Source organism: Hypoxylon fragiforme, assembly GCF_022984875.1.
Source record: "Hypoxylon fragiforme strain CBS 206.31 chromosome Unknown GGS25scaffold_2, whole genome shotgun sequence".
Taxonomy (NCBI): Eukaryota; Fungi; Ascomycota; class Sordariomycetes; order Xylariales; family Hypoxylaceae; genus Hypoxylon; species Hypoxylon fragiforme.
In genome coordinates, this window is record NW_026054757.1 from 882,440 (window position 1) to 910,393 (window position 27,954).

At 48.2% G+C, this 27,954-nt stretch overlaps 9 protein-coding genes across 9 annotated transcripts; 3 read left to right on the plus strand and 6 right to left on the minus strand.

The window, feature by feature from the left end:
* Positions 1–607: 607 nt before the first annotated feature.
* Positions 608–2,043, plus strand: GGS25DRAFT_517918 (uncharacterized protein; the record flags this gene model as incomplete). The annotated part of the gene is made up of 3 exons (XM_049263456.1): positions 608–720; positions 821–1,647; positions 1,724–2,043. The coding sequence occupies 3 exons, from the start codon at positions 608–610 to the stop codon at positions 2,041–2,043; spliced, it is 1,260 nt and encodes a 419-aa protein (XP_049119787.1).
* Positions 2,044–2,404: 361 nt separating this feature from the next.
* On the minus strand, positions 2,405–4,310 carry GGS25DRAFT_512789 (uncharacterized protein; the record flags this gene model as incomplete). Its single annotated transcript, XM_049262819.1, has 2 exons — positions 2,405–4,072; positions 4,170–4,310. The coding sequence occupies 2 exons, from the start codon at positions 4,308–4,310 to the stop codon at positions 2,405–2,407; spliced, it is 1,809 nt and encodes a 602-aa protein (XP_049119788.1).
* An 892-nt stretch (positions 4,311–5,202) lies between these two features.
* On the minus strand, positions 5,203–6,494 carry GGS25DRAFT_528922 (aromatic compound dioxygenase; the record flags this gene model as incomplete). The annotated part of the gene is made up of 2 exons (XM_049265233.1): positions 6,016–6,494; positions 5,203–5,919 (listed from the first exon to the last, which is right to left on the minus strand). Exons 1-2 carry the CDS (start codon positions 6,226–6,228, stop codon positions 5,203–5,205), a joined length of 930 nt encoding a protein of 309 aa, XP_049119789.1. The 5' UTR covers positions 6,229–6,494.
* An 803-nt stretch (positions 6,495–7,297) lies between these two features.
* Positions 7,298–10,374, minus strand: GGS25DRAFT_474355 (patatin-like phospholipase domain-containing protein). The gene is made up of 2 exons (XM_049259622.1): positions 9,086–10,374; positions 7,298–9,026 (listed from the first exon to the last, which is right to left on the minus strand). Exons 1-2 carry the CDS (start codon positions 10,053–10,055, stop codon positions 7,672–7,674), a joined length of 2,325 nt encoding a protein of 774 aa, XP_049119790.1. The 5' UTR covers positions 10,056–10,374; the 3' UTR covers positions 7,298–7,671.
* A 473-nt stretch (positions 10,375–10,847) lies between these two features.
* On the minus strand, positions 10,848–12,416 carry GGS25DRAFT_474358 (GTP-binding protein-like protein). Its single transcript, XM_049259623.1, has 6 exons — positions 12,165–12,416; positions 11,979–12,082; positions 11,802–11,841; positions 11,665–11,730; positions 11,303–11,602; positions 10,848–11,228 (listed from the first exon to the last, which is right to left on the minus strand). The coding sequence occupies exons 1-6, from the start codon at positions 12,181–12,183 to the stop codon at positions 11,188–11,190; spliced, it is 570 nt and encodes a 189-aa protein (XP_049119791.1). The 5' UTR covers positions 12,184–12,416; the 3' UTR covers positions 10,848–11,187.
* A 462-nt stretch (positions 12,417–12,878) lies between these two features.
* Positions 12,879–16,214, minus strand: GGS25DRAFT_111069 (uncharacterized protein). The gene has a single exon (XM_049256044.1). It carries the CDS (start codon positions 15,852–15,854, stop codon positions 13,509–13,511), a length of 2,346 nt encoding a protein of 781 aa, XP_049119792.1. The 5' UTR covers positions 15,855–16,214; the 3' UTR covers positions 12,879–13,508.
* Positions 16,215–20,790: 4,576 nt separating this feature from the next.
* GGS25DRAFT_111211 (uncharacterized protein) lies at positions 20,791–21,372 on the minus strand. The gene is made up of 2 exons (XM_049256046.1): positions 21,208–21,372; positions 20,791–21,109 (listed from the first exon to the last, which is right to left on the minus strand). The coding sequence occupies exons 1-2, from the start codon at positions 21,265–21,267 to the stop codon at positions 20,870–20,872; spliced, it is 300 nt and encodes a 99-aa protein (XP_049119793.1). The 5' UTR covers positions 21,268–21,372; the 3' UTR covers positions 20,791–20,869.
* A 753-nt stretch (positions 21,373–22,125) lies between these two features.
* Positions 22,126–23,367, plus strand: GGS25DRAFT_474376 (ATP synthase delta chain). The gene is made up of 5 exons (XM_049259624.1): positions 22,126–22,363; positions 22,429–22,458; positions 22,610–22,763; positions 22,826–23,004; positions 23,070–23,367. The coding sequence occupies exons 1-5, from the start codon at positions 22,253–22,255 to the stop codon at positions 23,100–23,102; spliced, it is 507 nt and encodes a 168-aa protein (XP_049119794.1). The 5' UTR covers positions 22,126–22,252; the 3' UTR covers positions 23,103–23,367.
* A 459-nt stretch (positions 23,368–23,826) lies between these two features.
* On the plus strand, positions 23,827–26,583 carry GGS25DRAFT_111228 (uncharacterized protein). The gene has a single exon (XM_049256047.1). It carries the CDS (start codon positions 23,984–23,986, stop codon positions 26,552–26,554), a length of 2,571 nt encoding a protein of 856 aa, XP_049119795.1. The 5' UTR covers positions 23,827–23,983; the 3' UTR covers positions 26,555–26,583.
* The last annotated feature ends 1,371 nt before the right edge of the window (positions 26,584–27,954 follow it).

Below are 27,954 nucleotides of genomic sequence, written 5' to 3' on the forward strand. Positions count from 1 at the left end.
GACGATGACTAGCTTGAAGGCTAGGTACATCTTCATTTCCTTGGAAGAAATATTGCCTACAAAGGTCTATTCTAGTGACGGGAACGAAGTATGGTGAGTCGGGGTTGATTACCGACTCCTCAAAGCCAACTGACTGTCCCGAAGTCCGATTCTTTCCATTCGAAGTAATGCCTACGTGTAGACCGAGCACTGGGGAAAGCTGGATGACCTGGGGTGTACGGCGGACCCCCAATATAAAGGCATGGCCACATCGTGGACCATACGACGACTAGGGGTTGATAGTTCTCTATTGCCATCGCCACGGTCTAGGTAGTAATATAGCAAGGCTGTGGAGATTATAAAAGCTTCCATTCGAAACAAAACAATACTGACAGTTTAATTTTCGTGGAAAGTCAGTGACTGGGTGGATAGGGGCAATATTCTTGAATCACTAAAGCAGTGATCGCCCATAGGTAGGTACCTACGTAGCAAATACATCACTAAAGGCTAGGTATGGTATATATATTTTTGCTCTATGACAATTATGCTACACCTGAGCACTATCTATTCACCATCACAACTTACCACGAGTAGCTATCTTCTGACACCGCTCGAGACCACCGCCAAAATGCAGCTGCCTGCTCAACTATGGGGACGATACAAGGAAACAGAAACAGCGACAGTCAAGTGGGAATCGACGAGACAAGCAGCCCGGATCGGCGGTGCATTTATCCTCATATCGTGAGATTACCCCTATCTCCCTCTCTTTACCTACACAACAATGAGAAAAAAACGTACCTGCTTATCTAGGTAGACATCTACTGATTCCATCTATCTCCAGCCTCGCGCTCCTCATATCCCTACCTCACCTCCCCCCCCTCTCCCTCTCCCTCTCCCTCTTCTCCCCCCAAACCCAAGTACACCCACCACACCACCAAACCCCCTCAGCACCCCCCTCCCCCCACACCGCCAGCCCCAAACTCGCCCTCCTAATCGAAACCCGGCCGCTCCCGCACCTCGCGCCCCTCCTGCTGCACTTTATCGGCGTGACCCCCCCCACCTGGCGCTTCCACGTCCTCGGCTCCGACGCCTCCCTCTCCTCCTTGAAAAAATCAGCGAGCGTCCGCGCACACGTCGCGAGCGGGAAGCTGTCGCTCGGACATGTGCCGGCGGGCGTGGACGTGGGGACGCAGGAGGGGGTGAGTCGGCTGTTGACGGAGCGGCGGGCGTATGAAGTTGGTGGTGGTGGGAGGGGGGGGGGGAGGGGAGGCCTGCTCCCCGGCCCCACGCCGGCCGAGCACCTCCTCGTCTTCCAGCCCGACAGCATGCTCTGCGCGCGCAGCGCGCGCAGCGTGGACGACTACCTCGGGCACGACTGGGTCGGGGCGCCGTGGCGAGCGCACGATAGCCAGAGCGGGGAGCGCTTCTTCGGCGGCAACGGCGGCCTGAGCCTCCGCCGCGTGCGCGCCGTCCTCGAGGTCCTGCGCAGCGAGGCGCGGGCGCCCGGCAGCGAAGCCGAGGACGTGTGGTTTGCCGAGCGGCTGGCGCGGCGGCCGGGCGCGCGCACCGCGAGCGGGACGGTCGCGCTGTCGTTTAGTGGGGAGGAGCATGCTGGGGAGCCTGACGGGTCCAACCACGCTACTTCGCGTCGTGGGTTTTACGAGCCGAGTAAGTCCTACCTACCCCCTTGCAAATACTTAATTAAACCACTTTAACTAACACAACCTCCCCCCCCCCTTAAAAGTGGGCTACCACACCGGCGGCTCCGGCACAACGCTGCACCCAGCGATCTGGGGCACGCCCTCGCTGCGGAAGCACATCTGGGAGTACTGTCCCGAGATCAAGCTAATCCTCGCCATGGACGCCGCCGAGTACGTTCCGGGGGAGTGTCGTTCGACGTGGCGGAAGAGAGGGCACGAAGGCCACGAACAAGAGGAAGCGGGTAAAGAAGGAGAAGTGGAAGTGGAAGAAAAAGACCATAGTGGAGTCGGGCACGGGCACGGTACGGAGATCATCGATGGCGTGGAGTATCCGCTGCTGCCGGCGAATCTGGCGCCTTGGTGATTTGCATACCTAGGTGGGTGAACATCCACCAAGGGCACTACAAAACCCGGATCTATCGAATAAAGCCCATTAGTGGAACGAATGTAACCATACCTATGTATCCCATATTCCACACTAGGCCAACCACCTATTGATACAGAAAAGCGAGAGATGCTGAACTAAAGAGTAAGTATACATAATTAGAATATATGCATTGCTAGTCGGTTAGTTATGAGCTGTCATTTTATACAGAGTAAGTAGTACATCATACAGTATACGTTCCCCGTAACATGACCATCGCAGGTCTTCCTTCATAAATCCCTCCCCCTTTTTCTTCCTGCATATACGCAGAAAAAAAAAAGTATATTTCTTTTTTTTTCTACTATAGAGCCTCGCCAACTATATTCCCAATGGCGCCGCCAATTTCGCCGAATAGGACTCCTCGGAAGATGGTCTCGCCCATATCCTCAACCCAATGGCCCGTCTTCTTTAGACGCTCTTTCCAGAGTTCTTGTTCCTCAGCTTCTAGAGATTCCCACGACTTAGCCGGGCCATGAACTTCCTCATCGTGAACGCCAACGTGAAGGGCAGGTAATCCTTGTGGACCAGCCTCACCAGTTTCGTCATGTCGGATCACAAGTGGCTGGCTGTGGTGAACGTTGGCATCCGACAGGAGATCCTTGATCGTCTTCTTTTCGCTGACAACAGGAACTCTTCGCAATGGTTGCGTCCACATAGCAGGAAGATAGTTCTTGACACCAAGAATAGGGTTACTGCTTAGGTCAGTCGCCTCAAGGAAGACCTGCCCTACTATGGCGAGAATGAGCATAACTACTGTGAATAGTGTTATGGCCGTCATGGGCGATTCACCCTTGGATTTTAATGCTACTACATAGCGCGATTGTTTTGGAGGTCCTTCCTTTGTCTCAAGACTTGATTTGCCAATGTGCTCTTTCAGAGGTATGCTGTGTACAACTGTCGTGAAACCAACGCCTACGGTAGCTAATTTGACGGATAATTCCGGTGCAGGTTCCAATGGGGATGCTGGTGGGCTAAAAGAGGAGAATGTAAGCCCGGTGATGTTCGAGGGGTGAACATCTTTGAGTACTTGGAAAGGTGCTAGATTTGACAAAAGATCTACGCTGGCAGCAGTTTGATGATCCAACGTGAAGAGCGATATAGACGAATCGTTACCAGCAACAGCGACGACAAATTGCGCCTCGCCTTGCTTATCTGATGGGGATAGAACTGGCGACAAATTTTTCACTGCTAGGCCGGTGGCCTTAGAGACGCCCTTAGGCAATCTAGCCCGAATCGCTAATCGCGCACTTTCCGTTTCTTCTTTTGGTAGGCGAAAGCCATGCAGGGCAACGCCGGCCGAGTTGGGCTTATTGACAACAGTGATCAAGAAGCCTGGCGTGAGGTAGCGCAAAGATTTGAAAGACGACTTGGCCGTATCTCCTTCATCCGGGGTAATGGTAAATACGCATTTGGGCTCGGAAATTTCAGACTTGGAAACCTCCACCGTGAAGATTTCGTGGTCGTCGCAATACGCCAATTGGTATGTGTCGGGACCAGTCTGAACGACGTCTAGGTCCATGGCTTCCTTTGGAATATCCAGCCTGCCCCTTGATTTCCACCTCCCACTCCCAGTACATGGTACATCGAAAAGCGCAATCTCAGGCTCTTTAGATAGACCCGTCGCGATAGCGCCTAGTTGTGGAAGATTTTCGAAGGGGTGGGATAGGCGAAGAAGTCTTTGGTAGGCGTTTATGTCCTTATGCACGAACAGCGCATGGCGCGCAATCTCGGAGACCCTTACACCGCTAGTTTTTGCCGCCTTACCAGGTTGGTTGATGCCGATAATACGAAAATGCTCATTCTTTCCCTTCTTTATATCTTCCGGACTGGAATTGACGCCGGCGAACGCAGTGAGATTCTTGTCCTTCCGAGAACCGATGGCAAGGGTGGTAACATTATCTTCGTTGGGGCTCAGTTCGAGTTCGGCGATTTCGGTAAGCTCAACTTGATCGGAGGCGTCGAGGAGAGTCTATGGATTGCCGGGGTTATTATTAGCTCTAGCTCTGACACTGGCTCTTGGCATCAGAGAACGAGGACGAGGACACTGTGTGTAGTATAACACTTACGATCTTGTTCCCGACGCCATTTCGTCCAGGACCACCACCTCCAGCAACTACGAGCTGGTTCGAGTCTGTCGGGTCGAAGGCGCAAGCATAGAGAGGGTAGGATAGGGTGATCTTCGCGCTGGCGATGGTACGCTTCACCATTGTCGCAATGGGGGGAGTAGGGATTATTTGATTGTCTTGTTAAAAGTAAGAAAAGGAAAAAAAAAGGAAACTGATATCAGCTACATGAATTTGGCGACATATTCAAACCGACATTTTGAATAATTAGTTTCTAGGTAAGTAAATAGGTAATAAACTTGGTTTGGTTTACTTTTTTATTTTATTGTTGGTTGTTGTACTATTTAGGTGTGATGACGAACGTGTTTTCTCCGTGAGCAGTGAGCAGTGGGCAGTGAGCAGTGGGCAGTGAGCAGTGGGCAAAATGATCTAACCTAAAGGTTTTGGAAGCAACCTTGGAAGGCACGGCATTGACGGACAAGGCCACAATTGCATCTTTGCCCTGGGTATGTTGTGTTTTAGTGGTATTGGCCGCTGTAGATTGTACCTGGAAATGCCTGGAAAGCTTAGCTGCATCCCTGCTCCAGAATTACGAACTCGAGATTCCCACCATCCAATAATTAATCCCTGTTACCTCATCCTCCTCCTCCATTCAACTCATGCCAACTACCGTACCTAACCTACATGTAGTACACACCTATCTAGGTACGTACCTGAATAATATGACATTTCATTCGTTCAAGACCTAACTATTTGTAAAACATCGTAATATATGATTCGATATTCTTTTCTATTTATATCTTTTCTGTTCAGCCTCACACCAGACATATAACCTTAGATATACTCTAGAGAGAGATATCATTGTCAGGTAATACTATTCTACCTACTTAAAAGCAAAGTACTAGGAATGGATATAAGTATGCTAGGCAAAGAATTCCATATAGCATACGCGAGACTATACCGTCGTCTCTACACACCTACACATGTAGGCATGGCAGACTGCTAGGTTAGGGTAGGTAGCTCAGATAGGTTGAGCCTAAACCTCGCACAGCGCAAAATCATAAGTCAGCGTCCAGTGCGCCTTGGGATCCCCCTCGCGCGGCTTAAACTGCACTATCAGTTCGTCCTTGACCGCGAACACGCTGTCATCCTCCAAGTGCACGTCCTTGTCGTCGAAGACCTGCGTCGTCACAGCGCCATAGCCTTCCGCCGTCACCACGAAGTGGATATGCGCCGGCCGGTACGCCTGTCGGTCTAGCAGCTGTAGCATCTGCCCCGCGGGGCCGTCCAGGGGCACTGGGTATGCCGTCGGTCGCAACGCGTACAACGCATACCGTCCATCATCGTCCGTGAGGAAGCGTCCCCGTAAATTCATTTCCGGTGCCGTCGGGTCCTGCTGCTCGTATAGTCCGTTCGGGCCTGCGAGCCACAGGTCTACCATGGCGTTTGCCACCGGCTTTCCCGTTGAAACCGAGACAACGCGTCCCGAAATGTGCGCGCGCAATGGCTCCGCTTGCTTATACCACTCCGAGTCTGGCGCTGCGAGCAAGATGTTGCTCTCGTTGGGCAGCAACGGCGCCCCTTCTCGATAGAAGGGGCCAAGTATGGCTGATGGTGTGGCAATTGATCCGCCTTTAGCGTTGAGGAGAAGTTTAGATGTGATCTCGTCAACAAGAGACTCTAGGCCAAGAATGTCACACACGAGACCTGTCTCGTTGCGTTTGTCATCCGACATACGACCGGCCTCATTTATCTAGGCAAATCGGGGTAAGTATGTCAATTACGTCTCAACTTTTTTTATATTGGGCAAAGGAGTCAAGATCATGATGGGAGTGTAAGTTAGACTCACTAGGTCGACTGCTGCCATCCACTCTGCACATGTCAAGTCTACCTCCCGAGCGAAATCATGTAGGTGTCGTAGCAAGCTCGGCATGATCTGCTTTAGTCGAGGATGAGCATTGGGTCCCGTGGCTGCGATGACCTTGTCCGTGAAATCGGGGTCGTACTTGGGCTTCACAGAGGAGGCCCCATTCGTCTCCTCTTCCTTCCTGGTGACCGCCATCTTGGAGCACAACCTATATGAGCTCGCTTTATCTCGTTGAATTTCCTCGGGGAAGAACTCTTTGACGGGGTCGTCTTCGGTCTCGTGGTAGTGGCGCGTGGAAATACCAGAAGATTCGAGATGGTGTAGTCTTATGACGTTAGGTATGCGGTGGAAAGTATTGAACTACTACTGGATGTATGACCTGTAAGTCTCAAGATTTTCTATAACTGCAGAACTGCCGCCCAGATGAGAAGTAAGGTGTGTGTATAAGTTGCATCCATGCCCATGTATTAACGTACCTAGTAGTGAGTAAGGAACATTAAAGAGGTTGAGTCAGATCAAGGCGACACAAGTTATGCCGCGTGCCTACCGTCTTAGTTCGTGGAAATTAGGAAGTCAGGACTCACCCCATGACCAGGTAATCTTTTTGAGTTCCCAGCCATTTACCTTTGTTATGCCTACCTTGTTTAAAGCTTTGTTCATTTTGTTTTCTTTCGGAAGGTGGACACCTCCACGCAACTCCCCGCTGGCAGTCGCGATCACTTGCGCAGAGGCTTAACAAAGGAATTGGCTTGTCAAAGGCAAACGCACGTAACGAATACTATGCAGGTACATACATATGTAGACTACGGGTAGACGCAGTACCAGTGCCCTTAGGTACCAGTGACCTTAGGTACGTAAGGTGCCTACTACATGTACCTAGATATTTATAAAAGGACTGAACAGCATGAACCCGGCCCCAACTCGAAGAAGCCTCAGACAAAGGAACCGAAAATCCAATTATATACCTTTATGCACATGTCCAGCTTCCGCTTCGTGTGACCGTTCCGAGTTCTCGGGGTGATCGATCCACTTACCCCTTGCAGGCGGGATAGCTGCCGCTCTGGCTTCCTACATACATGTGCATTTAGAAGCCCTACCCTAGTTTGTCTGAACGCTTATTATTCCCCCCTCGGGGAGGAGGAGGAGGAGGAGGAGGAGGAAAGAACAAAAATTCGTTGTCGTCTGTGGGGTTTGATCGGTATCGATGCCATCAACATGATCGATGCCTCTATTCAATCTCCTGGATCGAATACCCTAACCTAGGTAGGTACGGATAGGTGCTTATATATATATACCTATATATGGTACCTATATACTTACATATCTACACACTTAACACGTCCATTCTGTTGTAAATCTACATATCTTAGATACTTACCTACTATGTACCTACCTAGCCCATCTTTGCACAACAGAACACACCGACCATGGAATTCCAAAAACCTTGAATGATTACCTACTAATGCTATACTTTTGAATTTTCTTGAAAGTGCAAAACAAATGACCATCTCTCCAGCTGGACTCCCCGTACCCCCCTTTCCCATGCATGCCGTATATAACTAAGTAGGAACAAATATCAAACGCGCTTGTCTGCTATGCCTCCTCTCCTCCTGCTCTAATGCACACAAGCATTGTATTTTAATCTTGCTTCGAATGCCCCCCCTCCTCAACAGCCCCTTCTGCATCCCCATCCTCAATCACCTCCTCGTCGCCATACCTATCACTATAAGTCTCGGCATCTCCATCCCCATCATCGGCCTCCGTGCTTTCTTCGTCCGTTGTCCCAGTGCCACTACTCGAGCGCAACAGATTCCTCAGTCCATCTTCATCGATGATACTTTCGATGCTGCCTCTTCTTTGCCCTGTAGATAGCGTCGCCCGACGGCCCTCCTCGATGAGTCGTTCGGTCCGGAGCCTGTTCTCGATGAACTTGAGCCGGGGAAATGCGCTTTGCTGGCCTTCGTGGAGCATGCGCGCAAGACGGTCCGAGTCCGGGTCCGATAGGATGTTTATAAAGTCACTTGGCGACGCCTGGGGCCAAATGGTGATAGTCCCGCTGAACTGCTGTAGCCATAGCTGAGACCAATCCTGGCCAAGCGGCCTGGGTAATAGCTCTAGGTGCTTGAGCACCTTTAGCCACTTTGTTAAATCGAGTTTAATGTACTGCTCCGTTGCGGAGCCGAGATATCCGCCTCGCCAGCCGCGACCCTTCCGGTGTGTTACCGGGGAGCCTACCGATCCCCTGGACGAGAAGAAGAATAAGGAGATGTGAGGGTTAACCTGGCTCACTATGGTAAAATTGACGTTGAAGTGCAGATTGAGTGCCTTGATAGGTATATCAGTTCGCAAGCTGCCGTCTTTCCACTTATGGCCAAACGAGTACGGAACGAGGGATCCGTCTCGAGTCTTCATCATCAAAACGACCGGATTCTGGATCCCAGGAACCGCAGCGGATGCCAAAACGGCGGACCAGATCACACAGTCAGGGGATGTGAGATAGTTGCAAAGAATCGTCGGCGAATGGGGATCGGCCGGAACGCAGGAAACGTTCAGAATGCGTCCGGTCCGTTGGTAAGCCTCCCTAAATGTCATGGAGCCCCTACTCCACCAACTACTTTGTCGAGCCCAATCAACGGAGTCGAATCTCGCACCGGTCTTCCACCATCTGGGGAACCAGGTGGTGATTGGCTCGGAACAGGCCGTGAGTTTACATGACAAGGCAGGTATTAGCAGCTGCCTCAATTCGTCGTTGGTCCGCGTAGCCACGAGGGATGCCACCAAAGCACCGCCGCTCGTGCCTGTGATGACATCTGGTACGAGATCCGCTTCGAGCAGCGCCTTCACGACCCCGAAATGGTAGTACGCGAAAGCTGCACCTCCGGATAGGCAGAGGGCGGTGCGCCCATAATTGGCATGCATTCGTTTAAATAATCCGCGCTTCTCGTCAAGGGATAGCTGTTTGGTATTTGTCAAGAAGCGAGTGCTTCTCTCCACTATGAGTAATTATGTTAGCTTCCATGCACGATTTTGTAAACCTTTGTCTGTGACAAACCTTCATCTACGAAGTTCTGGACTAGATTCTTAGTTCCATAATACGTCTGACTATAGAGTCGTGGATTCTCGACCCCCACGAAGTTGTTTTTCACGCAAGCTTCTGTTAGAGCTTTCAGTTCTTCGACCACCTTGTTGTCTGCATCTTCGCCGGATATGTTTCCACGTTCGTACCCAGGCGCATTCGAGTACTTTGATTCTGCCTCCTCAGCAGCCTTCCTATGCTTGCGAAGCTGTTCCCAAACGCGGCGAACCGTCTTGGAGTCATAGTATGCGTACTCGTTCTCTTCTTTCCATTGTTGGTTTCCTAGGAAGGAATCCATCTCCTTCGCCGCCCTGACCCAGTCACGATAGCTGCTTGTAGCTCGCATATTTCGACGTAGCCTCTCTCTAGCCCCTCTCCAGGCGATGAAGTGCTCATACAAGAAGATGTATAACCTTGTAAGTAGATATGATGCCCCTAATCCGATGATCCACATTCCAACAAAGAAGAGAAAGGGCCATTTTAGTAGACCATATAGATGCCCCTCACGTGTCTCATCTACTGTGCGCCGGCCCAACGCCGTCTTCTTCCTTCTCTTTCTCCGGACATGCTTAGATATCTTCTGATTCACTGGCGCCCAATCGTTCTGCGCCGTGATGAACATACCCCCCTGAGGACCGCTTTGCGTAGCACCTTCGGGGTAGCTTGGAACGTCTGCCGACGCCACGGAGGCGGATCGAGTCAGCTCAAGGCTTCCCGTGCTCATAGCACCGGGGCTTCGTAAAGAGGAGGAATCGTCGGCGACATTGGGTATTGGATCGGGAGCGTTTAGGGCGGAGGCGAAAGCGGCAAGGTGTTCGGGGGGGAGGAAATCTCGATCGACGTCGGGTAACCTTGTATAATCGAAAGCTTCTGGTGGAAATCCATAGTTGTGACGATGTCTGCCATTCAGGAAAGACACCCGAGGTTTGGGAGTTTCAGCTGCCATACTCACTATCTTGACGTTGAGTACTGATGACCATTATGCAGTCCAATAGCAACGGTAACAAGAAATGAAGATGGTCTAGCTGAGGCTAGAAATCACGAACTGATCTGCATACAGCTATACATATATATACAAATATGGTGTAGCATTCAATGTTTGTATTATTTGTCGGGAAAATTCGACCTTTTCCGTGCCAATACGAAGACACGAGAAGATTAATGTAGAATGAAGTGTGTACAAAAGTATTAGAGATGATTTGAGTGGAAAGACGGGAATCGGCAATGACGTCGAGTCAGCTGGCGCCACAATTCCAACCCTGTAAATTATATTGGCTCGAGCGCTCAATCACCCATGCATGTCTCTATCTCCTTTATGTATCTACATAGTACGCTAATGTAACCACGCGGCAAGTCAGGTGCGTACTTTGTTGAGCTATGTACCTACCTAGGAAGGCACGGAGATAGCCGGGCGCAACAATTCTCATCATGTACCCTAGGTACTGTACATTACTACATCTGTGCATACCTACATATGTAGTATTCATACAATATGTAGTTATTGCTGTGCACGTTACATAGCCCTGGAGATATTCTAGAATAATCTTCAATGTTTACAATAGGGGTACAATAGGGGATTCATAATTATACTAATCTACATATCTACGCCTACACTAACTAGCGAAGTTCTATCGAATTGGATAGAAATTCCCTGGTGCTTCCGGCCCTGACAATGCTGACGTTGGCTCACTATTATACCCAGTTACTTACACACACATATGTAGTCAAAGACAAGATAGGTATATGTAGTTTAAATATGTAGTTATGTATGAGTGTATTTATAAGAGATGGGGAGAGGAGTTCCCTAGGTAGGTATTCATGATATATTAAACATCCATCACAATGTCGTTGCTATGATGCTTCAAATGTAATAATGCTCAATTCATTAATGCGATCTGGCGTATGCCTCTAGCCATTGACTCCAAAGAAATAACTCGGAAAACATCGACATTCGGTATGGTAATAGCAGGCTGTCAGAACTCCGTGTTTCCCAGACGGCCATTGCATTCTTCATCTACGTATTCATCCCTATTCGGTGTATGGAAACACCTGTATCCGATAGTTTGTCAATTGCGTGTCTAGACATACTGAGAAAGCCATCTTATGCCCTCGCCGTATCCTACATCGACATGTTAGTTCCCACTGAAGCTAGACCGTAAATGACCGTAAATCATGATAATATGCTTAACGAACCTTGTCTCATCACCACGGAGCACATGAAGACCTCGATGGGCCTAATTCCCTCCAGCGGAACCTTGCCTTTGCCGGTGGTTTGATACAGACCCAACTCGTGACGGAGCTGGTCTTCTGACACAGCATCGGGATGGTCGATCTTGTTTCCGAGGATAACAAAAGGGACCTTTGCAAGCTCTTCCATGGACAAAAGGGCGTCGAGTTCGGCCTTGGATTCAGATAAACGGTCGTGGTCCTTGGCATCAACAAGGAAAACGATTCCGTTCACTTCCGGGAAGTAGTCCTTCCATAGGCGACGGGCTGTCCGGGATTAAGCGGTTAGTTCCGACCCTCGCACGAAATAACGGAATTGAGGAGCATACCCTGCTGGTGACCACCGAGGTCGAAAGTGGTGAAACGCACGTTACCGATAGCGAGCTCTTCGGATGCTAAATAGTAGATAGTATTAGTGAATAGGCACATGCGACCGATGATGACAAGCTAAGCGCATGCAACGTACTGGGATGTAGAGTGGGCTGGAGAATGGCGACTCGATCATTCTGTAATTCGATTTAATCAGCTTTCCATTCTTTAAAATATAGAATGGACCTCGACAGGCCAGAAAAATGTTTCGAGGTTCGCATATATTCGTAGTCGTTGACACGAGAGGCGGGGAGCCATGGATTTACGGACGAACCTTTAGCATGTGTAAGAGAGTTGTCTTTCCAGCGTTATCGAGACCTAGGAAGAGTAGCTTGGCATGCTTGTTCATTAAACCAAGCGACGAGAGGACGTCGTAGACTGGGAAGAGTCATGTCAGCAACTGTCAGGACGCAGCCATCACAAGGGTTGAGAGCGAGACGCGGAGGATACATAAACTTACACCACTGAACAATCCACATCTTGACAATTCCTATAAGCGAATACGAGCAGGCAAAGTAAAGTAATCAAGTTTCGCAAGTTGGTATAGGAAAGGTTAGTTTGATTGGTTGGTTAGGAAGGTGGTATATTGATAGAGGTGATTGCAGGTGTTCGCGGAGAGAACAAGACGGTGGATGATGAAAGACGATATATAGTCCAAAGGCCGTTCCTAGGAAAATTGCTAATAAGGTTAAGGACAACTTGGAACTGGGTAAGTACTAGGTACCACCTACTAGCGTTGACCACATCCGATCGTTGATGTCCATATCACTGGTGCGGATTGGGTTAAGCCATTTACTACTAGCCACAATGTGGCTTAAATGCTTACACCGGGCACTACTAGATGTAGTAGTATGCACCTGGCACCTTACAACCGTCTCATGACCCTAATACTAACATTTACCTACACAGTACATACAGTACAGTACACCCTCATACAAAATAACGTGAGGTCTCACGTCTTCAATGTTACTCTTTATCAAGGTATGAAAATGACGACACCGCGAGTAGGTATACCTTTACCCAATACCAACAAATATAAAATCTGCAACAGACAATTGATGCTCTGCTCAAGATACTCAACTTAGTCTTGTTGCGGTTACCGGCGTATTCCGTGAGTCCCTACCGAATGTTCCGCGGTGGTGGGGGGAAACCCCCTAGCAAGAATCTGAAGATATCCAAAGTTATGTTATATACCTAAAATACCCTAACTCTAGGTAGGTAGTACGAGCCGCTTCAGCAAAACTTACATCTCAGGCTGGGCGACTTATCTTTGACAACTTAAAAATCCGGGGAGCAGATATTACTATCACTCACTCTTAAATAATCGTAAATAGCTGAGGCACTTGGGGGATAATGATTTGTTTCGAAGCCAAAAAAACATAGATATAATTCATCGTGAGAGAATGACAAGAGTCGTTGCTACTAAGTACGGTCCAAATAAAACATATATATATATATCATACATCATAAAAGATATGTTCAATTTCAAGTATATCACCGGATCGCCGCCCTAATGCTGATGTGCCGTCCCAAGTGGTATCCTGATTGATTCAATGCTCTCCGCCCAATGCCAGTGAAATGGGAAGCATGTGTGCCCCCCCTGTGCTCGTGTCGAATACGCCGATATTCATTGAAAGCGAGGAAAGAAAAAGGTATAAAGTTATATACAATGGGCAAGCCTAGGTAAATCTAATCCTAAGCCCCCTTTCTGAGAAAAATAGGTGCAGTGAAAGACAGCAATAATAACAATCCGCGGCCAGCCCTTGTTGTGTTGAACAAGCCGCATAGCTAAGGCCTCCATCTACTAGATGGACAGGACAAATTGGTCCGGGCCTAGCTTTCCAGCCATAAGAAGACCGATCTCCCGCATTCGTTCCGCGCCCTGGCCAGGCTGAGGCTTCTTCTCAGTAACCTGGCCCTTTCGCGCTCTATTGCAATGCTTTTGGAGATACTTCTCCTTAAACTTCTCCTTCCGTCGTTGCCGTTTTTGCTCAAGACCCTTGACAATATCAATAGCACCACGTACATGACCCTTCGCGTTCGCATTCGAAAGCTTTCCAGTTCGGCGGTGAGCCTTCAGGTGATGAGGGAACATTGCCGGAGCCCGAGGGAGGGATTTGGTGTGCGTCAAACCGGGTCGGAACGCGAGACTCTTGAATTCATGTTTTCCGCGGTTTGCATCAAATACTAGTGACGAGGGAGGAGATCGCACCACAGGTCGTGGGGCAGGCGACGCAGGCCGACGCGGTGATTGTCTGTCAAACAAACGCCTAGGCGACCGACCCCGAAGCTTGGGGGGAGAATGATGGCGTTTAGGCGGTGGAGAATGGTATCGTTTAGGCGAAATTATATCAGTCCTCTTCTTGCGACGTTCGCCACCGTTTTCATGATCATGAAACAAATCATCAGATAGATGCACATCACTTTCATGAGCTGCGTAATTTGGTTCGATATCTTCGTCCTCCGGTTCGGAGGTCGGGAAACTCGGATCAATGTCTTGGGGAATCGGGTGGAGCTTCTCCCGTCGTCTAGCAGCGATACACGAGATGTAGGCATCTTCTAGAGGACGATCCTCATCTAGCGTGCCACAGACAAAATCAGTGCTGTCGGGCAACTCAGGTGTGCCAGGGCGCATTTTGATTCGACGAGGTCTCTCCCGTATCCGCCTGCTAGGGGTTTGGTGTGCATCCGAAGAAGAAGAAGAATCAGACCGATTACCCGTAATCGATGGTCGGCGGTACATAGGCGTGTCACCGGAGAGTCGAAGGACTGGGCCTCGACTGGGAGTCCACAGCTCCAAGTTTCCGCCGTCATCATCATCATCATCAGAATCGGCAAAGCCAATTTCATTATCCGTGTTGTATCCATCTGAAGCGTCGTCACCGGATCCATAGCCTGATTGGTCATCAATATCGTCGTCTCCGTCCACCTCATCCTCTTCCAAGATACAACCTGGATGGTCCACCACATCCTGGTCTTCATCATTGTCAACGTCCTCATCCTCGTCCTCATCCTCATCCTCATCCTCATCCTCATCATCTCCATTAAGGTCATCATCATCTTCCTCCTCTTCTTCTAGTTCCTCCTCCTCAGCTTCCTTTGCTAGTCGCCGAATTTCATTTTCTTTACGAAGCGTGTCATTGATGGTTAGCCGACGACCGGATGCTGGAAGGTTTAGGCGGATCCAGTCTTCCTCTTGTGGCTCGTCGCTTGCGAACTCGTGGAAACGGGAAGATTCGCTGTTCAGGTCGCCTGGGTTGGCAGTCAAATATTTGGCTGGGCGAACCGCCATGGGGCTGCGAGATGAAAGTCGCGTGGCCAAGGCCTTCTGAGTCCGGCCACGGCCAATTGAAGAAGATCTAATTTTGCGCACGGTATTAGGAGAGCCATCATTTTCCTTTAATGATTGGATAGCTGAGGGGATCGCCGTCTCTTGCACATCAGATTTTGGCGGTGTTCGGGTAGTGGGCTTGGCGGGACACGCGAATTTAATACATGTCTTTCTCTGTGGTTTTTCCTCAATGGCTGGCTTGGATTCGATGGGCTGGAGCGAAGAGGCTGGTTTCTTCACCTCAGCTTTCGGGCCACATGCGAACGAAATGCAACGTTTCTTGGGTAAAGCCTCCACTGTAGGAGCTTTCGACTCTCCGTTATTTCCCATTGGTCCACGTGATTTGACGGAAGGTGTAATTTGCTGGGTTTCGTGAAGTCGATTGAGTCTTTGCTTTGCGTCAAAGAAGAGATCCGAATTCAACCGAGAGAGGGATATAACGGGTGGTGGGGGACTGGGTGTGTTTGTGCGCGCGGGGCTTGTAAGTCCGGTATCACTTGTAAGGTCAGCCGTAGATGCAAGGCTAGCATTGCTGTTCATCGATCGTCTTCTAGACGACGCGTCCAGGTCAAGACCAACAACAGTTGCCTCCTCGGAATCATGCAGGGCCTTGGTTAGTAGAGATTTCGAGTTATCTCCTACTTTTTTTATTGCGCTTCTCTTGAATTGGTTTTCTCTATGCTGTGCACGACCACGACTATCGTCGGGGGGTTCGTCAACTTCAGCTGCAGCCTCATCTTCTAGCGCATGCACGTGCGCCCCTTGCGCAGACAGTGCCAACATGTTCGTGCTGGTCGAGTCGATCTGATGATTCGTCATTTTGGCGATGGTGGTGACGCAGTGACCACACCTTAATAGGAGTTGTTTATAGATGTGTTCGCGACGTAGGATGTACTAAATGACCTAGATGTAAGAGTTCGATTTGTCTCCAGAGACGTCCTATTATCTCAACTTTGGAGCAAATCAAGTTCTTTGGTAGTGGAAAGATGGCAGGGTCAGATGCGAGAGGGTATGAATATGGAATTTATCGAAGTTTCGTAGGCTACACAAAAGTGCAGACCAAGTCCCCAGACTGGAGATTTGGGGGTAATGTCCCTAGGGACCGTTTGGCTATAATTGTCGGCCCATGGCGTCGTGAACCGTATTCAAGAATGTTGTCAAGAGAATTTAAATATCAAATATCGGTTGAAGGGTCTCACTCCCGGGTGAAGCCAAGAGATATAAATCGGCACTCGGCGGTGGCGATGTCTTGGAAATTCTTGGATCGTGGCAGTTGTTGCGCCAAGTTGAGTGATATAATATTCTGACTGTGTGCGTACGTAGGTACCTACTATGTAGGCGTGCGTGTGTATAGGCAAGTATAGGCAGGTAAATATGTAGGTAGGTAGGACAAGGCGCCGGAGGAATTAGACAGTAAAGTATACGGTAGGTTCGTCAGCAGTTATGAAGGTGTATGTACTGTAAGTGCTGAGCTGAGTACAAGAGGCGCAGGGGTCTTGGAAGTCTTGGGGTGTGTATCCGTTAACCCTTAGTTAATTACTAGGTAATAAATCGAAGAAGAAGAAAAGAGGTACGTCGAGGCAGTGTCTTGGTCGAAGAAGGAATTAAAGGTTCAAAGTTATTTCGCAAACGTCCAAGGACCAGAAAGTCCTGGCCCAGAGACCCAAGGGGACTCAACAACGAATGCTTGGAAAAATAACTAGTGTAGACAAACTCCAGACACAAGGTGGGAGGAAGAAGTGATAGAAATGGGAAATGAAGAGAGGGGGACGGGCTCTCTAAGAGAAGCCAAGAAAGAGGGTCGAATGAATGAGCCAAAGGGTGTACTGGATAGGGTAACAGGATCTGGTCTGCCTTCTTGACGGCTTGGGAAGTGGTAAGCGTCTTTAGGAAGGGTTTGTTTGCATGTGGATACTTTCTAGGGTCAGGCAGAACAGACATTTAAAGCTATGATGGATGATGGATGTACTAAAAATGTACATATGCACTAACAGTGACTGACTAACTAATACCAAGTAAGAAAATCAGCATAACGGGATTTGGATCATCGCAACAGTCACCAGTGAGTGTAGTGCTGAAGCGCTGTAGCGGTGGGAAAGCTTGAAAAGGAAACGACTAGGAGGACAAGGTGGGAATTTACAAGCGGGAAACAAGTGGGAAACAAGCGGTATGGCCAACTTTACTGGTGCATTTGTACATAATGGGAATAAAGGGTTCAATGTTGTAAAAGTTCAATGAACATAAGTCTGGTCAGTGGTCACTTACTACATAGTAGTTAGTGGTAAGCAGTTAAAGTTGGACCTAAGTTGCATGTGGTAGGTACTCGAATAATTTGAAAGGCCCAGGACTCTAGCCTAGTTACATACAGGACTCATCCGAAAGACATCTAGACCCAGGTAAGTACATATTATGTATTTATCCTAGCAGTAATTATGCGCATAGTACTGGGTAGGTACGTGAGTATGTACACATAGGTACATATATGTGCATGGATATGTGCATATAATTGGGGGTACATACCTGGTATGTAAATTGTGTACTATCATACTAACTACTAGGTACCTAGTACTATGTAGTGTATGCATACAGTGCTGTACTCCGTATCGTAATGCAAGTCATAGACACTGTGAGATGGAGTGATTCATCTGTACATAACTACGTACATACCTGGCATACCAAACTGTACTAGGTAATGTTGCCAGCCCTGCTGCCCTAGAGCCGCGGATAATGAAGGCTTGGAATCTTGGCCTTTCAACGTGGGTAAAGTTGGTCCCCTAGTCCCAGCATCTCCCCTTTTCCACTTTTAACCTATGTAGTATCTAACTACATACTACTAGTGTACATACATAGTAGTAAATTGTAATAACATATAAAAAAATCATTGAAGCATCAGCACTGATTCAGCAGCCACTCATCACCGAGAAACCCCCGGATTAAAGACAATTTGTACACTATCTGGACACTATTTGTTCTGCCACGGTGCCACCACAATATCCAATTGATACCAAGAGTTGATTCATTCATGTTGTTTCTTTCATCTTCTCCTTTTCTTTTTTTCGATATTTTTCTAGATCATTTCTAGCTTCTCGGTGCGACATTCCAACTTCGCAAGACAATGGGAATAGAAAGCCGATTTCGCTTCTCCCATCTTCTACATAGTAATTGTTTGAATCTGCATCGCATCACAACGTGCATGTGGTACAGCAGCAATACATACATCCTGAGTGTTGCTTCGTACAACATTGAACTTGAACAGCATTGAATACAAAAGACGAGCGGTTACATACATAATGCACTACATAATGTAGACAGTAGTACTACAGGGGGCCGAGGCCGCTCTACAGAGATGTCCGGGCGCATCTGGACCTGCAAGTAATTTCTGCTAGTTGGAGGGTACTAATATGCCGTAGAATGTAGATGTCTAATTTTGTTTAAGCTGTATTAAATACTATTAATATGTATGTACGTACATGTGTACATGAACGCTGGGCTGAACATCCGCACAGATTCCGCTGAATGTCCAAGTACGGATCCCGCATCATCGTGATGTGCTTTTAATCGCCTAATCGACTACTCCCCTAATATGTGCATACGATGCCCCTAGGGCCCCCTATTAATCCACATAATCTAGCGATGCAAATTTCTTCTCTGCAGGTTCAAGGGAAAAAAAAAGTTTTCTCTTCCCGATTACTAGCATATTGTTGAGAGATAGTTACCATCATCTCCTTCGCATAGACCTCCCTTATACGATGGCTGTCCACTGTATACCTCAGGTCCTCAGCGCTATTACTTAAAGTCTTGTGTGCCTACCTAAGGCTAGGCCGTTAACCGCTCCTAGTAGTATCCCGTGCCATGTGGTGACTCTGGTGAGGGATATAACTGAGTGCCTACATTATTAGTACATATGTGGTTGGCAGGTCGCAACATTGAAGCTTCTATTGTTTTTCCACGATTACAGAATTATTACGGCACATTTTAATCTTGGAAGTGCCAAGATCCCAAGCCGGTTAAGAAAAAAAGTTGATTTATACATACAACTTGTATGATACAAGAGCAGAGTGAGAAGCCAAGAAAGGAATAAACATGCAGTAGAGGTGAGGCAGATCAAAGAAAGTTCGGATGCAACCGTAAATGTGTAAATGTTGCATATCGTCTCACCCACCATCACCTCGCCTAATCCGAATGTTGTGTAATGGTACCCTTTACCAATCCTGCTTGTCTGACCACCGCTCATCTGCACCTCTGCACCTCTGCACCTCTGCACCTGTAAGGTTTCAATCTTCAATCTTTGAGCTCTACCTGATAAAACTCTTTATGTGTACCATGCCATTGCTACTCGGACAAAGCGGTGAACTCTCACATCCTTCTTTTTTTTCCCTTACCGTTCCGCCGTTCCACCAGACGAACATTGAACCTTAGCAATCCGAAACGTCCGGTCGGATTACCTAGTAGGTAGTCTATGTAAGTATGCTATGTAGTATTAGCAGTATGCCTGGTTCCCAGTTAATGTTTCATCAACAAAGCCAGCGAAGCCAGCAGATCCCCGACAACGGCAAGGTTAGCCTACATATCGCCTACATATCGCCTACATATCGCCTACCTATCAATGATCATACATACATAAACCTCAAGAACATTAAAGGGTAAAACCCCCCAAATTCAACTTTGGCCAAGTCTTGCATGTGCTCAAAATTCAAATGGCCAAGCGAAACATCCATTGAATGGTAGACACAACACAGTCCAGCACAGTATAGTCCATGGAGAATGTACATAGAGTATCTGATCCGTTGTACCGGCGCTGCTCATACCCAGCCTCGGTGATTCGTCCAACGTCGAACCAACAGGTCAGAATCCTGCGTGCAGCATGACATTTGGTACCGTTACGCAACATCCTTGCAGGCTGCAGCACGCAACCTATTTCAGACCACACGCGGGTGTTCGGGATAATAAAGGCATAGCCCTTAGTGGACATGTGGGTTTTTTCGCTTGCCTCATATGCAACTCTATCATTCACACCATCATGTCCACTGACATCAGAAAATATAGTAGACGCCACTAAGATCTCACACTATTGTGTTTTTGTTTGTCTCGATAAACAGATGCGCGCAGCTCTTGTAGAACACGTGTTGGCTATGGCACTGCCAGGCCATGTGACGCCTTCCGTTAGCTGACATGACGAAGTGTGGCGATCCATTTTCCATCTACCATCTTCCATCTTCCATCTTCTGTTGAATCTGTTCCCCCCCCCCAATTGCGTCGAGGTGCGCTAATGGACTAGAATCATCGCGAACGAATTAAAGGTAGAGAGGCCCCCCAATAAATAGGAGGTAAGGAGGTAGATGATCATCTTTAAACAGATCCTACCCATCGTACGAAACACGCTCTTGGCCGGCTAAGAAGAGGGGCACTTGAGGGGTAACGATACTAACGAACCTGACCGTGCCTTACGTGCCCCGTTTCCTTTGCTCCAATTCCAGTTGATATGCTGAGATTTGGCCGATTATCCCCCGCCCGTTTTTGTTCATCGTTGCTCCTCTCGCTTTGGTCAGTTGGTGACCAGACAACCACGGCAAGGGATGGCTGGTCAAGCTCACTCGTAAGAGTCGTAACCTACCTAACCTACCGGGTCTGCATACCTCGTACGCTCGTTCAATGTTACTATCTACGTAGTATGTAGTTTCTCTAGGAGTCCTAGTAGACTGGTATGGCCACCATAGTGTGCATTCGAGGACCCCCCGCAACTACAGCTGGACAATAAGCTTTGTACAAAATATGCTAGTTAGGACCGTTAGGTTAGTTAGGTATGTTGCAAGTGGGCGGCATCAGCGCGTGGTTTAAAATACTAGCCCTAGCTCGGGCAATCCTCCGCTAGCGATTTGCATTTTAATTCCTAGATACATAGTAAATACAACATCGTACCTATCTAAAGGAGCACATGGGAACAACAAGGGAACAGTATGAAAGGGTCCAAATCCCTGTCGCTGCCCCTCGTTTGGTGATACATATCCCGATATCCAGATATCTAACGATGTACGACATAAACCTGTAGAATGGTTCAGGGTCCTCGATTGACCCTGCCGTATGACCGTCATTACTGATTTTAGCGATGCCTTGCCTCGATAAATCTATAAATGTATTGTGAAAAGAGGGCATACTTGAAAGTAGGACTTACATACATACACACACACACACACACACACACACACACATGGCACACATGCAGTGCATACATACATGCCGAGGTAGATAGATAGGTACCCAAGAAAAGCGATGACGCAACATTGCGAGCGATCTACACTGACGTCTCGGTTGGCGCCGTCTTGGTAAATTTATACATCAAGCATTGAGCATTGAGCATTGACGCAAGATCACCGTTACAATGTGACCCTATGAATCAAGTTCACGCAGACCCCTAAGGCCTAAGGGCCATCAGATGTCCCGGATCATAGCCAGCGGGAAGAAGGATGGGCAAATGGATATGTTTTGTGGTGGATTGAAATTTGGTTGAGTCGTCGGTCGGGACTTGGCAGGGCAAAGTTCACCCTAACAGAAGGACCACGTTTTAAGGCGCAGACTTGACAGCTTGGGTCATTATGGCGACAGAATGACATGAAACGGTCATGTTAGAGATAGTTACAGTACCTAAATGCTACATACATACCTATTAGTACTTATGTCGTTAACTACCTAGTACCCTAGGTATATCGTAAATTCAATGTTCTTTTAATAGACCCCAGTTTGAGATCCTTAGGACCTTGGCTGATTACCTGCTTGCTTACCTGCTTACTGCTGGGCTAAGTATGCACCTAATCAGTTAAACTTATATGTAGCTGCTCGTAAAGAAAAAGGGTTGATGAATCCTTCATGGCAGTGATGGGTGTGTGGAGTATTGAGATATTTCATTTCATCCGATGACTAATGTGGATGTTCTCGTCATGTGATGGTGATAGTTAACTACATAGTTAAACTCTAAAGTTACTGACCAGCTTATGTAATAACCAGAAACAGAATTTCAAATTTCAAATTTCAAAATCAAAAAATGCTCAAATGCTCCAAAGTCACGTGAAAATACTACCTACTCCCAATGAGGTTAGAATCACCCATTCTACCGATTGCCCGAACAACTTCAATGTTCCAAACTTCCTAAATTGCTTGTTAGCGAACATTTATCGTGAGCTTGAACTGTCGCATATCCTCAATTGACAGCACCAATCATCATGAACACCCTCCGTGTCGCTCGCGCAGCCCTTAGGGCTCGTCCCGCAGCCATCCGGCTTCCCATTCAGCCCCTTCAGCGCAGGTCATACGCTGATGCCGCCGCTGAAAAGGTTTGTCTCTGACACAAGTATTCGAATTATGTCTTGATGTCTTGATCGCTAACATTTTGCTTCAGATCAAGCTAAGCTTGGCCCTCCCTCACCAGGTATAATTAAATCACCATCTCGATATGAGTCCTCGGACAAATAGGAGCCTCCTCTTTTCGTTATGCTGCGCAATGCCTTGATTAGCACATGCTATGCTACAATGCAACGCACACATTATTCAAGTGTCAAGCTAGCTAATTCCCGCAATAGTCTATATACACGTCCCAAGATGTCGTCCAAGTCAACATTCCCGCCGAGTCAGGAGAGATGGGTGTCCTTGCCAACCACGTACCATCGATCGAGCAATTGAAGCCGGGTTTAATTGAAATCGTTGAGGATACCGGCAGCAGCAAGCAATTTTTCCGTACGTAAAGAGCAATGAGGATATAGCTTTAGGAAGCAATGCTAAGAAATGGTCAAATATAGTCTCAGGTGGCTTCGCCGTTGTACAGCCCAACTCGGTTCTGAGCATCAACGCGGTCGAAGGTTACCCTCTTGAGGATTTCAGCGCAGATGCCGTCAAGGCCCAAATCGCCGAAGCAACAAAGGTCGCAAACGGCAGTGGAAGTGAGCAGGACATCGCAGAAGCAAAGATTGAGTTAGAGGTATTATTATCACCCGTCCGTGCTATCACCACGAAGAAATTAGTAATTATTGACACGATATATAGGTTTTGGAGAGCTTGCAAGCCGTCCTCAAATAGATTATTCTTTAAAAGAGGGGAGGGCTCTAATGCCACCTTGTACATCACAGACTTGTTCCTTCCTATAAAGCCGGCTGATCAGCACGAATTGAACATGATTTAGACCTACACGTTGACTTTATGCTTTCCGATTCCGTCGCTTCTAGATTAGTATGTGCTTGCCTCATCCCTAGCAGTGGCCTATCTCTGGTTCCTACTTCTCTATAGCCTAGGTACTACGGATATATGAGTACTTCTTTAAAGAAATTTAAACTTGACCACTTCATATCGATGGTTTGTTCATGACATGTTTCTATCCAGTCACTACGGAGTATAAGCATGTTAGATATTATTAGTATTTATCTCGTCGCGGTCTAATCATGTCATCCTGTTCTTGGCCCGATCCACCGCGAGACCCGAACACATCTGCCCATCGGGATTCGGTATATTTAGCTCAGAAAGTCATCCCGAAAGGAACGGTATTGTCGCAAATACATCGGCTTCATCGCCTGACCCATTCTCATCACGGCTTGCCAGAAGACCCCGAGCTTGCAACCCGAGAAAGGAATCATGCAGTAATCGGTTAGGGACGACATCCAGGTTCATATTTCGACGCCGCAAAGGCGTGGCCCGCTCCTCTTGGACATACATTTCTTGGGTTGAAGGTTGGGCGGAACGCTCATAATCAAGATCATGCTCTCACTACTAGCTCTTCTAATTTAACTGATAATGCTTTAAGGTCTGCAACATGGGACCAGCAGCTGGGGCAGAATCGTTCTAGGGATTCCATTCTCCATCGGTCGACACGTAGTCCAGCAGGTGCATATGCTCTTCCGTATGTCGCATCAACCCCTAAAAACTTCGATCCAAAACCAGCATACGTACACCGTCCATCGGCGACTATGCCCTCAAAGATACGAAGTCCCATTTCAGTAGCATCGACTACATCGAATATATCGACGGGCTCGCAAATCTCCTCTCTGGCGACTGAAGCTAAACAGCAGAGGTTTGCTCGCAAATTATTCGAGCAGCATGGCGTCAGGAGACCACCTGGTTGGTTTTCCGACGATGAAGACCTGTCCCTCGCAGGCGATAGGACTGCCAGCCCCCGATTCTGCAGGGTCTGCCATCTCTGCTCTGCGCGAATCTGGTCGCATACTCATTGCTCGTCTTGCAAGCATATTCTGTGCCAGGAATGTCTGCTCTGCGAAGTACCTAAGAGCTCTAAAAGGGGGCAGCCGGCCTTCCCGCATCACCCAGGTCATGCTGTCAGGCTGAACGATGCGAAAGCCTCCTCGGAATTCGTACATGTAGTTCACCACACGTCACAAACTCCAAGCTCTACAGGTCACAAACCATATGGTAAACTAGCAGATACAGTTCAAGGACAAAGCTCCCGGCATAGCGACCCTCGACCCAGGTCACAGCTAAGGAATGTAGGTGTCGAAGGCCGGCCAGTAAAGCAAAGTCCATTCGCCACTGCAGACAAGGGACCGTCGAGTTCCATCTCTGAATCTGACGTTTTTGAGAAATCCGAGTTTCAGACATCTCAGCCTACAAGAAATTCCCCAGGGCCAGTAGGTAAATCCAATGATGAAGTAACCAGCACCAAGGTCGAATGCGATGACCCCATGTGCAAAGCAACACATGCTGGGCATTATCCATATCGACATAGCATCACCTGTTCTCTTGGCCGAAGCGAAGAAGTCGAGAGAGCCCTAGATTCGCTCAAGGAATCTATAATATCGGAAGATGCCTCCGACGCTCAGCGTCTGACACCAGAGCTCTCTGAGGAAGGGTCGTCATCGCCCTTTGACGCTACGCCGCATGACCATCACTCTAAAGAACTTCGCAGCTCTCATCATAGCACACATCACCTTGGCAGTGCCTTTGGCCACGAGTTTCGTGAGCGATACTACAGATTTGCGGAAAGTCCACGTGGCAAGGCTGGGTCTGATAATATATCATCCATTGAGCATCCGGCCCCGGTAATACCGATAGCTCCAGTGAATTCTCTTCAACATGTCCATAAAACGGTATCTCCTAGCTATCCTAAACGCAAGGAATATCTCCAGCCAACGGAAGAGAGAAAGCATACTCCAACGAGACCATCTCCTAGGTTAGGCCAAGGCCAAGGATCATATTCAGTTGAGACCAAGAATATTTCCGGCGAGAGATTCAGCCAGTCCACCCCTCGGGGTGGTATAAACAGGAAACGATCCATACCTATAATTCGTGTGCTGAGTCCACCATCATGGCTAAAAACACCGCGAAAAGAAGCAGGCGATGCCAAATGTGGACTACGCCATGTGAAAGCCAATGATCATGGGCATTGGCCAAATTCACGAGTAGATAGCTCAGGGGGGAATAATGTCGAAAATCCAAGGAATCCAATGCGGGAGTCCAATTCCGTAAGAAACACGTTTGATGAGCTAACTAGCTCGAGCCATAATCTTATGCGAATATCTGCTCCCTCCCCGCCGACCGCGCTACATGTCACACAGCATCAAAGACCGGAGCCTTGGTTAGATCATTCATCCGATCATGCACACTCTAGGGCAAGTCATAGTGCTATGTCCACACACACAAGGAACACACCCGCTGCCTCATCTCATGGGGGGCCACAAGCAAAGCATCGAAACCCATCTTCTCGCCATGGGCGGCCTCCATCCCATCTCCGAGCTGAAGGTACTAGGTCCGCACATATTGACCTGCTGAGTCCTTCGTCTGCTCGTTCAGCCGTCCATTCACACCGATCCCTACAGCAGTACGAATCGGCTTATAAGCTCGCACGCGAGCGATCCTGGGATGAGGCAGACCATCATCTTGATACCCAGTCTTCGCATGTTCGAGCTACTACTTCACATGCAAGCCACGAGAACCAGCATTCTCTAGCAGCAAGCACCACGAGCACTCCCAGCCACTCGCCACTGCAGCCCCTCCAATCACTACCACAGCATATCATAGCCCACCCTGAAGAACAAGAACAAGAAGAGGGGACCACCGCGTCTGAACATGGTAGTACTTGGGATGTGCCGGGATCCGAGAGCAGGGAGTCCACCGCTCCGTTCTCCGCCGACGAGCTTTCGGAGGAAGAATACGAAGATGACTGCTACGAGAACGAGAACGAGAACGAGAACGAGAACGAGATATACCGCCCGAACCCCATCGCGCCGCCCAACCACGACTGTAGCTGGAAAGAGCGTTACCTCGCGCTGACGGCGGAGATCCGTCTGCTGAAAGCGGAGCTTTCGACGAGGGCGTCGCTGAGGGGGACGGATGTTGGGTTTTATGGTGAGCAGGGGCTGGAGCAGGGAGAGGAGGAGGAGGAGGAGGAGGAGGAGGAGGAGGGGTTGGAGGGTGATGGTAATGGTGACGATGATGATGATGATGATCTGGGAATCCAGGGTATCACGATTATCATGCACTTGAGGGGCAGAGAGGACTTGGTTATCAATACGGACTTGACGTAGGAGAGTGATGGGGGACGATACCTACGATACGCTTGTATGGGATGGGGAACGGGGGAGCTAGTAGCTAACTACTAGGAAAACGGGGGGTGGGTTGTGATGGGTTCTGTTCCTGTCGGAACTCTGGTAGACGGACAGACGGACAGACGGACGGGTAGACATAGTGGTACACAGGAGACCGCTTAATAGTCGCTAGGCGTTATTATTATTAGAGTTTTTTTTTTCTTTTTTTTAAAAAAAAAAAAAAAAACAGAAGACTTGAACAAGTTGCATATTTCTAGATACCTATGTGCCGAGCTGCCGAGCAAGGTGGGTTAGGGAGGCTTCCTCTTGTCTCCGGGGCTTTGTTTCTACTTACCTACTAAAGAACAAGCCTACATAGGTTAGGTAGGTATGTACGTGTACATAAGTGCACGGTAGCTACCTAGCTATTTAGAACGAACCTACCCTTTCGCTCTACCGATCATCTTTCATAACACATACAGTACCTACATGAACGAATACCTACCCAGGTGCATAGGTAACTACATATCAACCCCCCTCACATAAGACGGGTACCTAGCGAAGACGAGATTTATCAGTCGACACCGCCACTATGTACCTACGCAGTACCTATCCTTGCCGCGCACACACAGCAAATTACGTAAGGGTGCTTCTCTAAACTCCAGCTATATGTATGTATGTACCTAACCTAGGTAAGTGCGTTATGTAAGTACATGTATGTAGGTATATGGATACCTATGTATGGATATGGATATTCCCGCAAAGACAAAGAGGCTGACGGCCCGACGCATTAGTATATATGTTGTCGGATGCGGGTTCGGCTCTATGTAGCGTAGCTTTGCTTACCTAGCTTGAGAAAAGGGGCTTGAGCGGGAAGGAAAGGGGGGTTGGCTGGACCCGAGGTTTCACGAAACGAATGAGAGCACAGAAAAAGGAAGGAAAAAGGGAATAAAAAAAGGGAGAGGTTAGGGTTGGGGAGACGCCACCTGAGGAATGATAGGTAGGCAGGTAAGCAGGCAGGTAAGGGAGTTGGTTATATGCAGGTGGGATGTAGGTCTAGGTTATGTAGGTGTCTTAGCTGTTGTACGTAGGTAAGTATATTAGTGTACCTATGTAGGTATGTATATATAGAGTCTACCTTATTCTCGAATAGCGACTTGAATGATGAGAGTTAAAAGCTTTCGGGGCTACCTATGAGCAGTAAGGATATAGGATATCGATGACCCTCGGCGTTGTGTAAGACATATAACGGTGCTGATGCCAATTATCTCCGAGACAAACATTAAAGCCTCAGCCTTTTGTTTTTTCGAAAAAACAAAAGGCTAAAAAAAAGCTGTCTAGGATAACGACGGGAGGTTCAAGGTTGAAGAGGAACTAATGTAGCTTTGGCACCTGTATAC

Excerpts from the sequence above, each read along its gene's own strand:
- GGS25DRAFT_111228 (XM_049256047.1), top strand. The coding sequence starts at position 23,984 with ATGCCCTCAAAGATACGAAGTCCCATTTCAGTAGCATCGACTACATCG.
- GGS25DRAFT_474358 (XM_049259623.1), bottom strand. Across the intron at positions 11,731-11,801 it reads CCAGCCCACTCTACATCCCA|CATCCGAAGAGCTCGCTATC; the intron begins GTACGTTGCATG and ends TCTACTATTTAG. Across the intron at positions 11,603-11,664 it reads CCTCGGTGGTCACCAGCAGG|CCCGTCGCCTATGGAAGGAC; the intron begins GTATGCTCCTCA and ends AATCCCGGACAG.
- GGS25DRAFT_474376 (XM_049259624.1), top strand. The coding sequence starts at position 22,253 with ATGAACACCCTCCGTGTCGCTCGCGCAGCCCTTAGGGCTCGTCCCGCA. Across the intron at positions 22,364-22,428 it reads CTGATGCCGCCGCTGAAAAG|ATCAAGCTAAGCTTGGCCCT; the intron begins GTTTGTCTCTGA and ends ATTTTGCTTCAG. Across the intron at positions 23,005-23,069 it reads AAGCAAAGATTGAGTTAGAG|GTTTTGGAGAGCTTGCAAGC; the intron begins GTATTATTATCA and ends CACGATATATAG.
- GGS25DRAFT_111069 (XM_049256044.1), bottom strand. The coding sequence starts at position 15,854 with ATGACGAATCATCAGATCGACTCGACCAGCACGAACATGTTGGCACTG.
- GGS25DRAFT_474355 (XM_049259622.1), bottom strand. The coding sequence starts at position 10,055 with ATGGCAGCTGAAACTCCCAAACCTCGGGTGTCTTTCCTGAATGGCAGA. Across the intron at positions 9,027-9,085 it reads CCAGAACTTCGTAGATGAAG|TGGAGAGAAGCACTCGCTTC; the intron begins GTTTGTCACAGA and ends AATTACTCATAG.
- GGS25DRAFT_111211 (XM_049256046.1), bottom strand. The coding sequence starts at position 21,267 with ATGTATGCACTGCATGTGTGCCATGTGTGTGTGTGTGTGTGTGTGTGT. Across the intron at positions 21,110-21,207 it reads GTGTGTGTGTGTGTATGTAT|GGTCAATCGAGGACCCTGAA; the intron begins GTAAGTCCTACT and ends GTCATACGGCAG.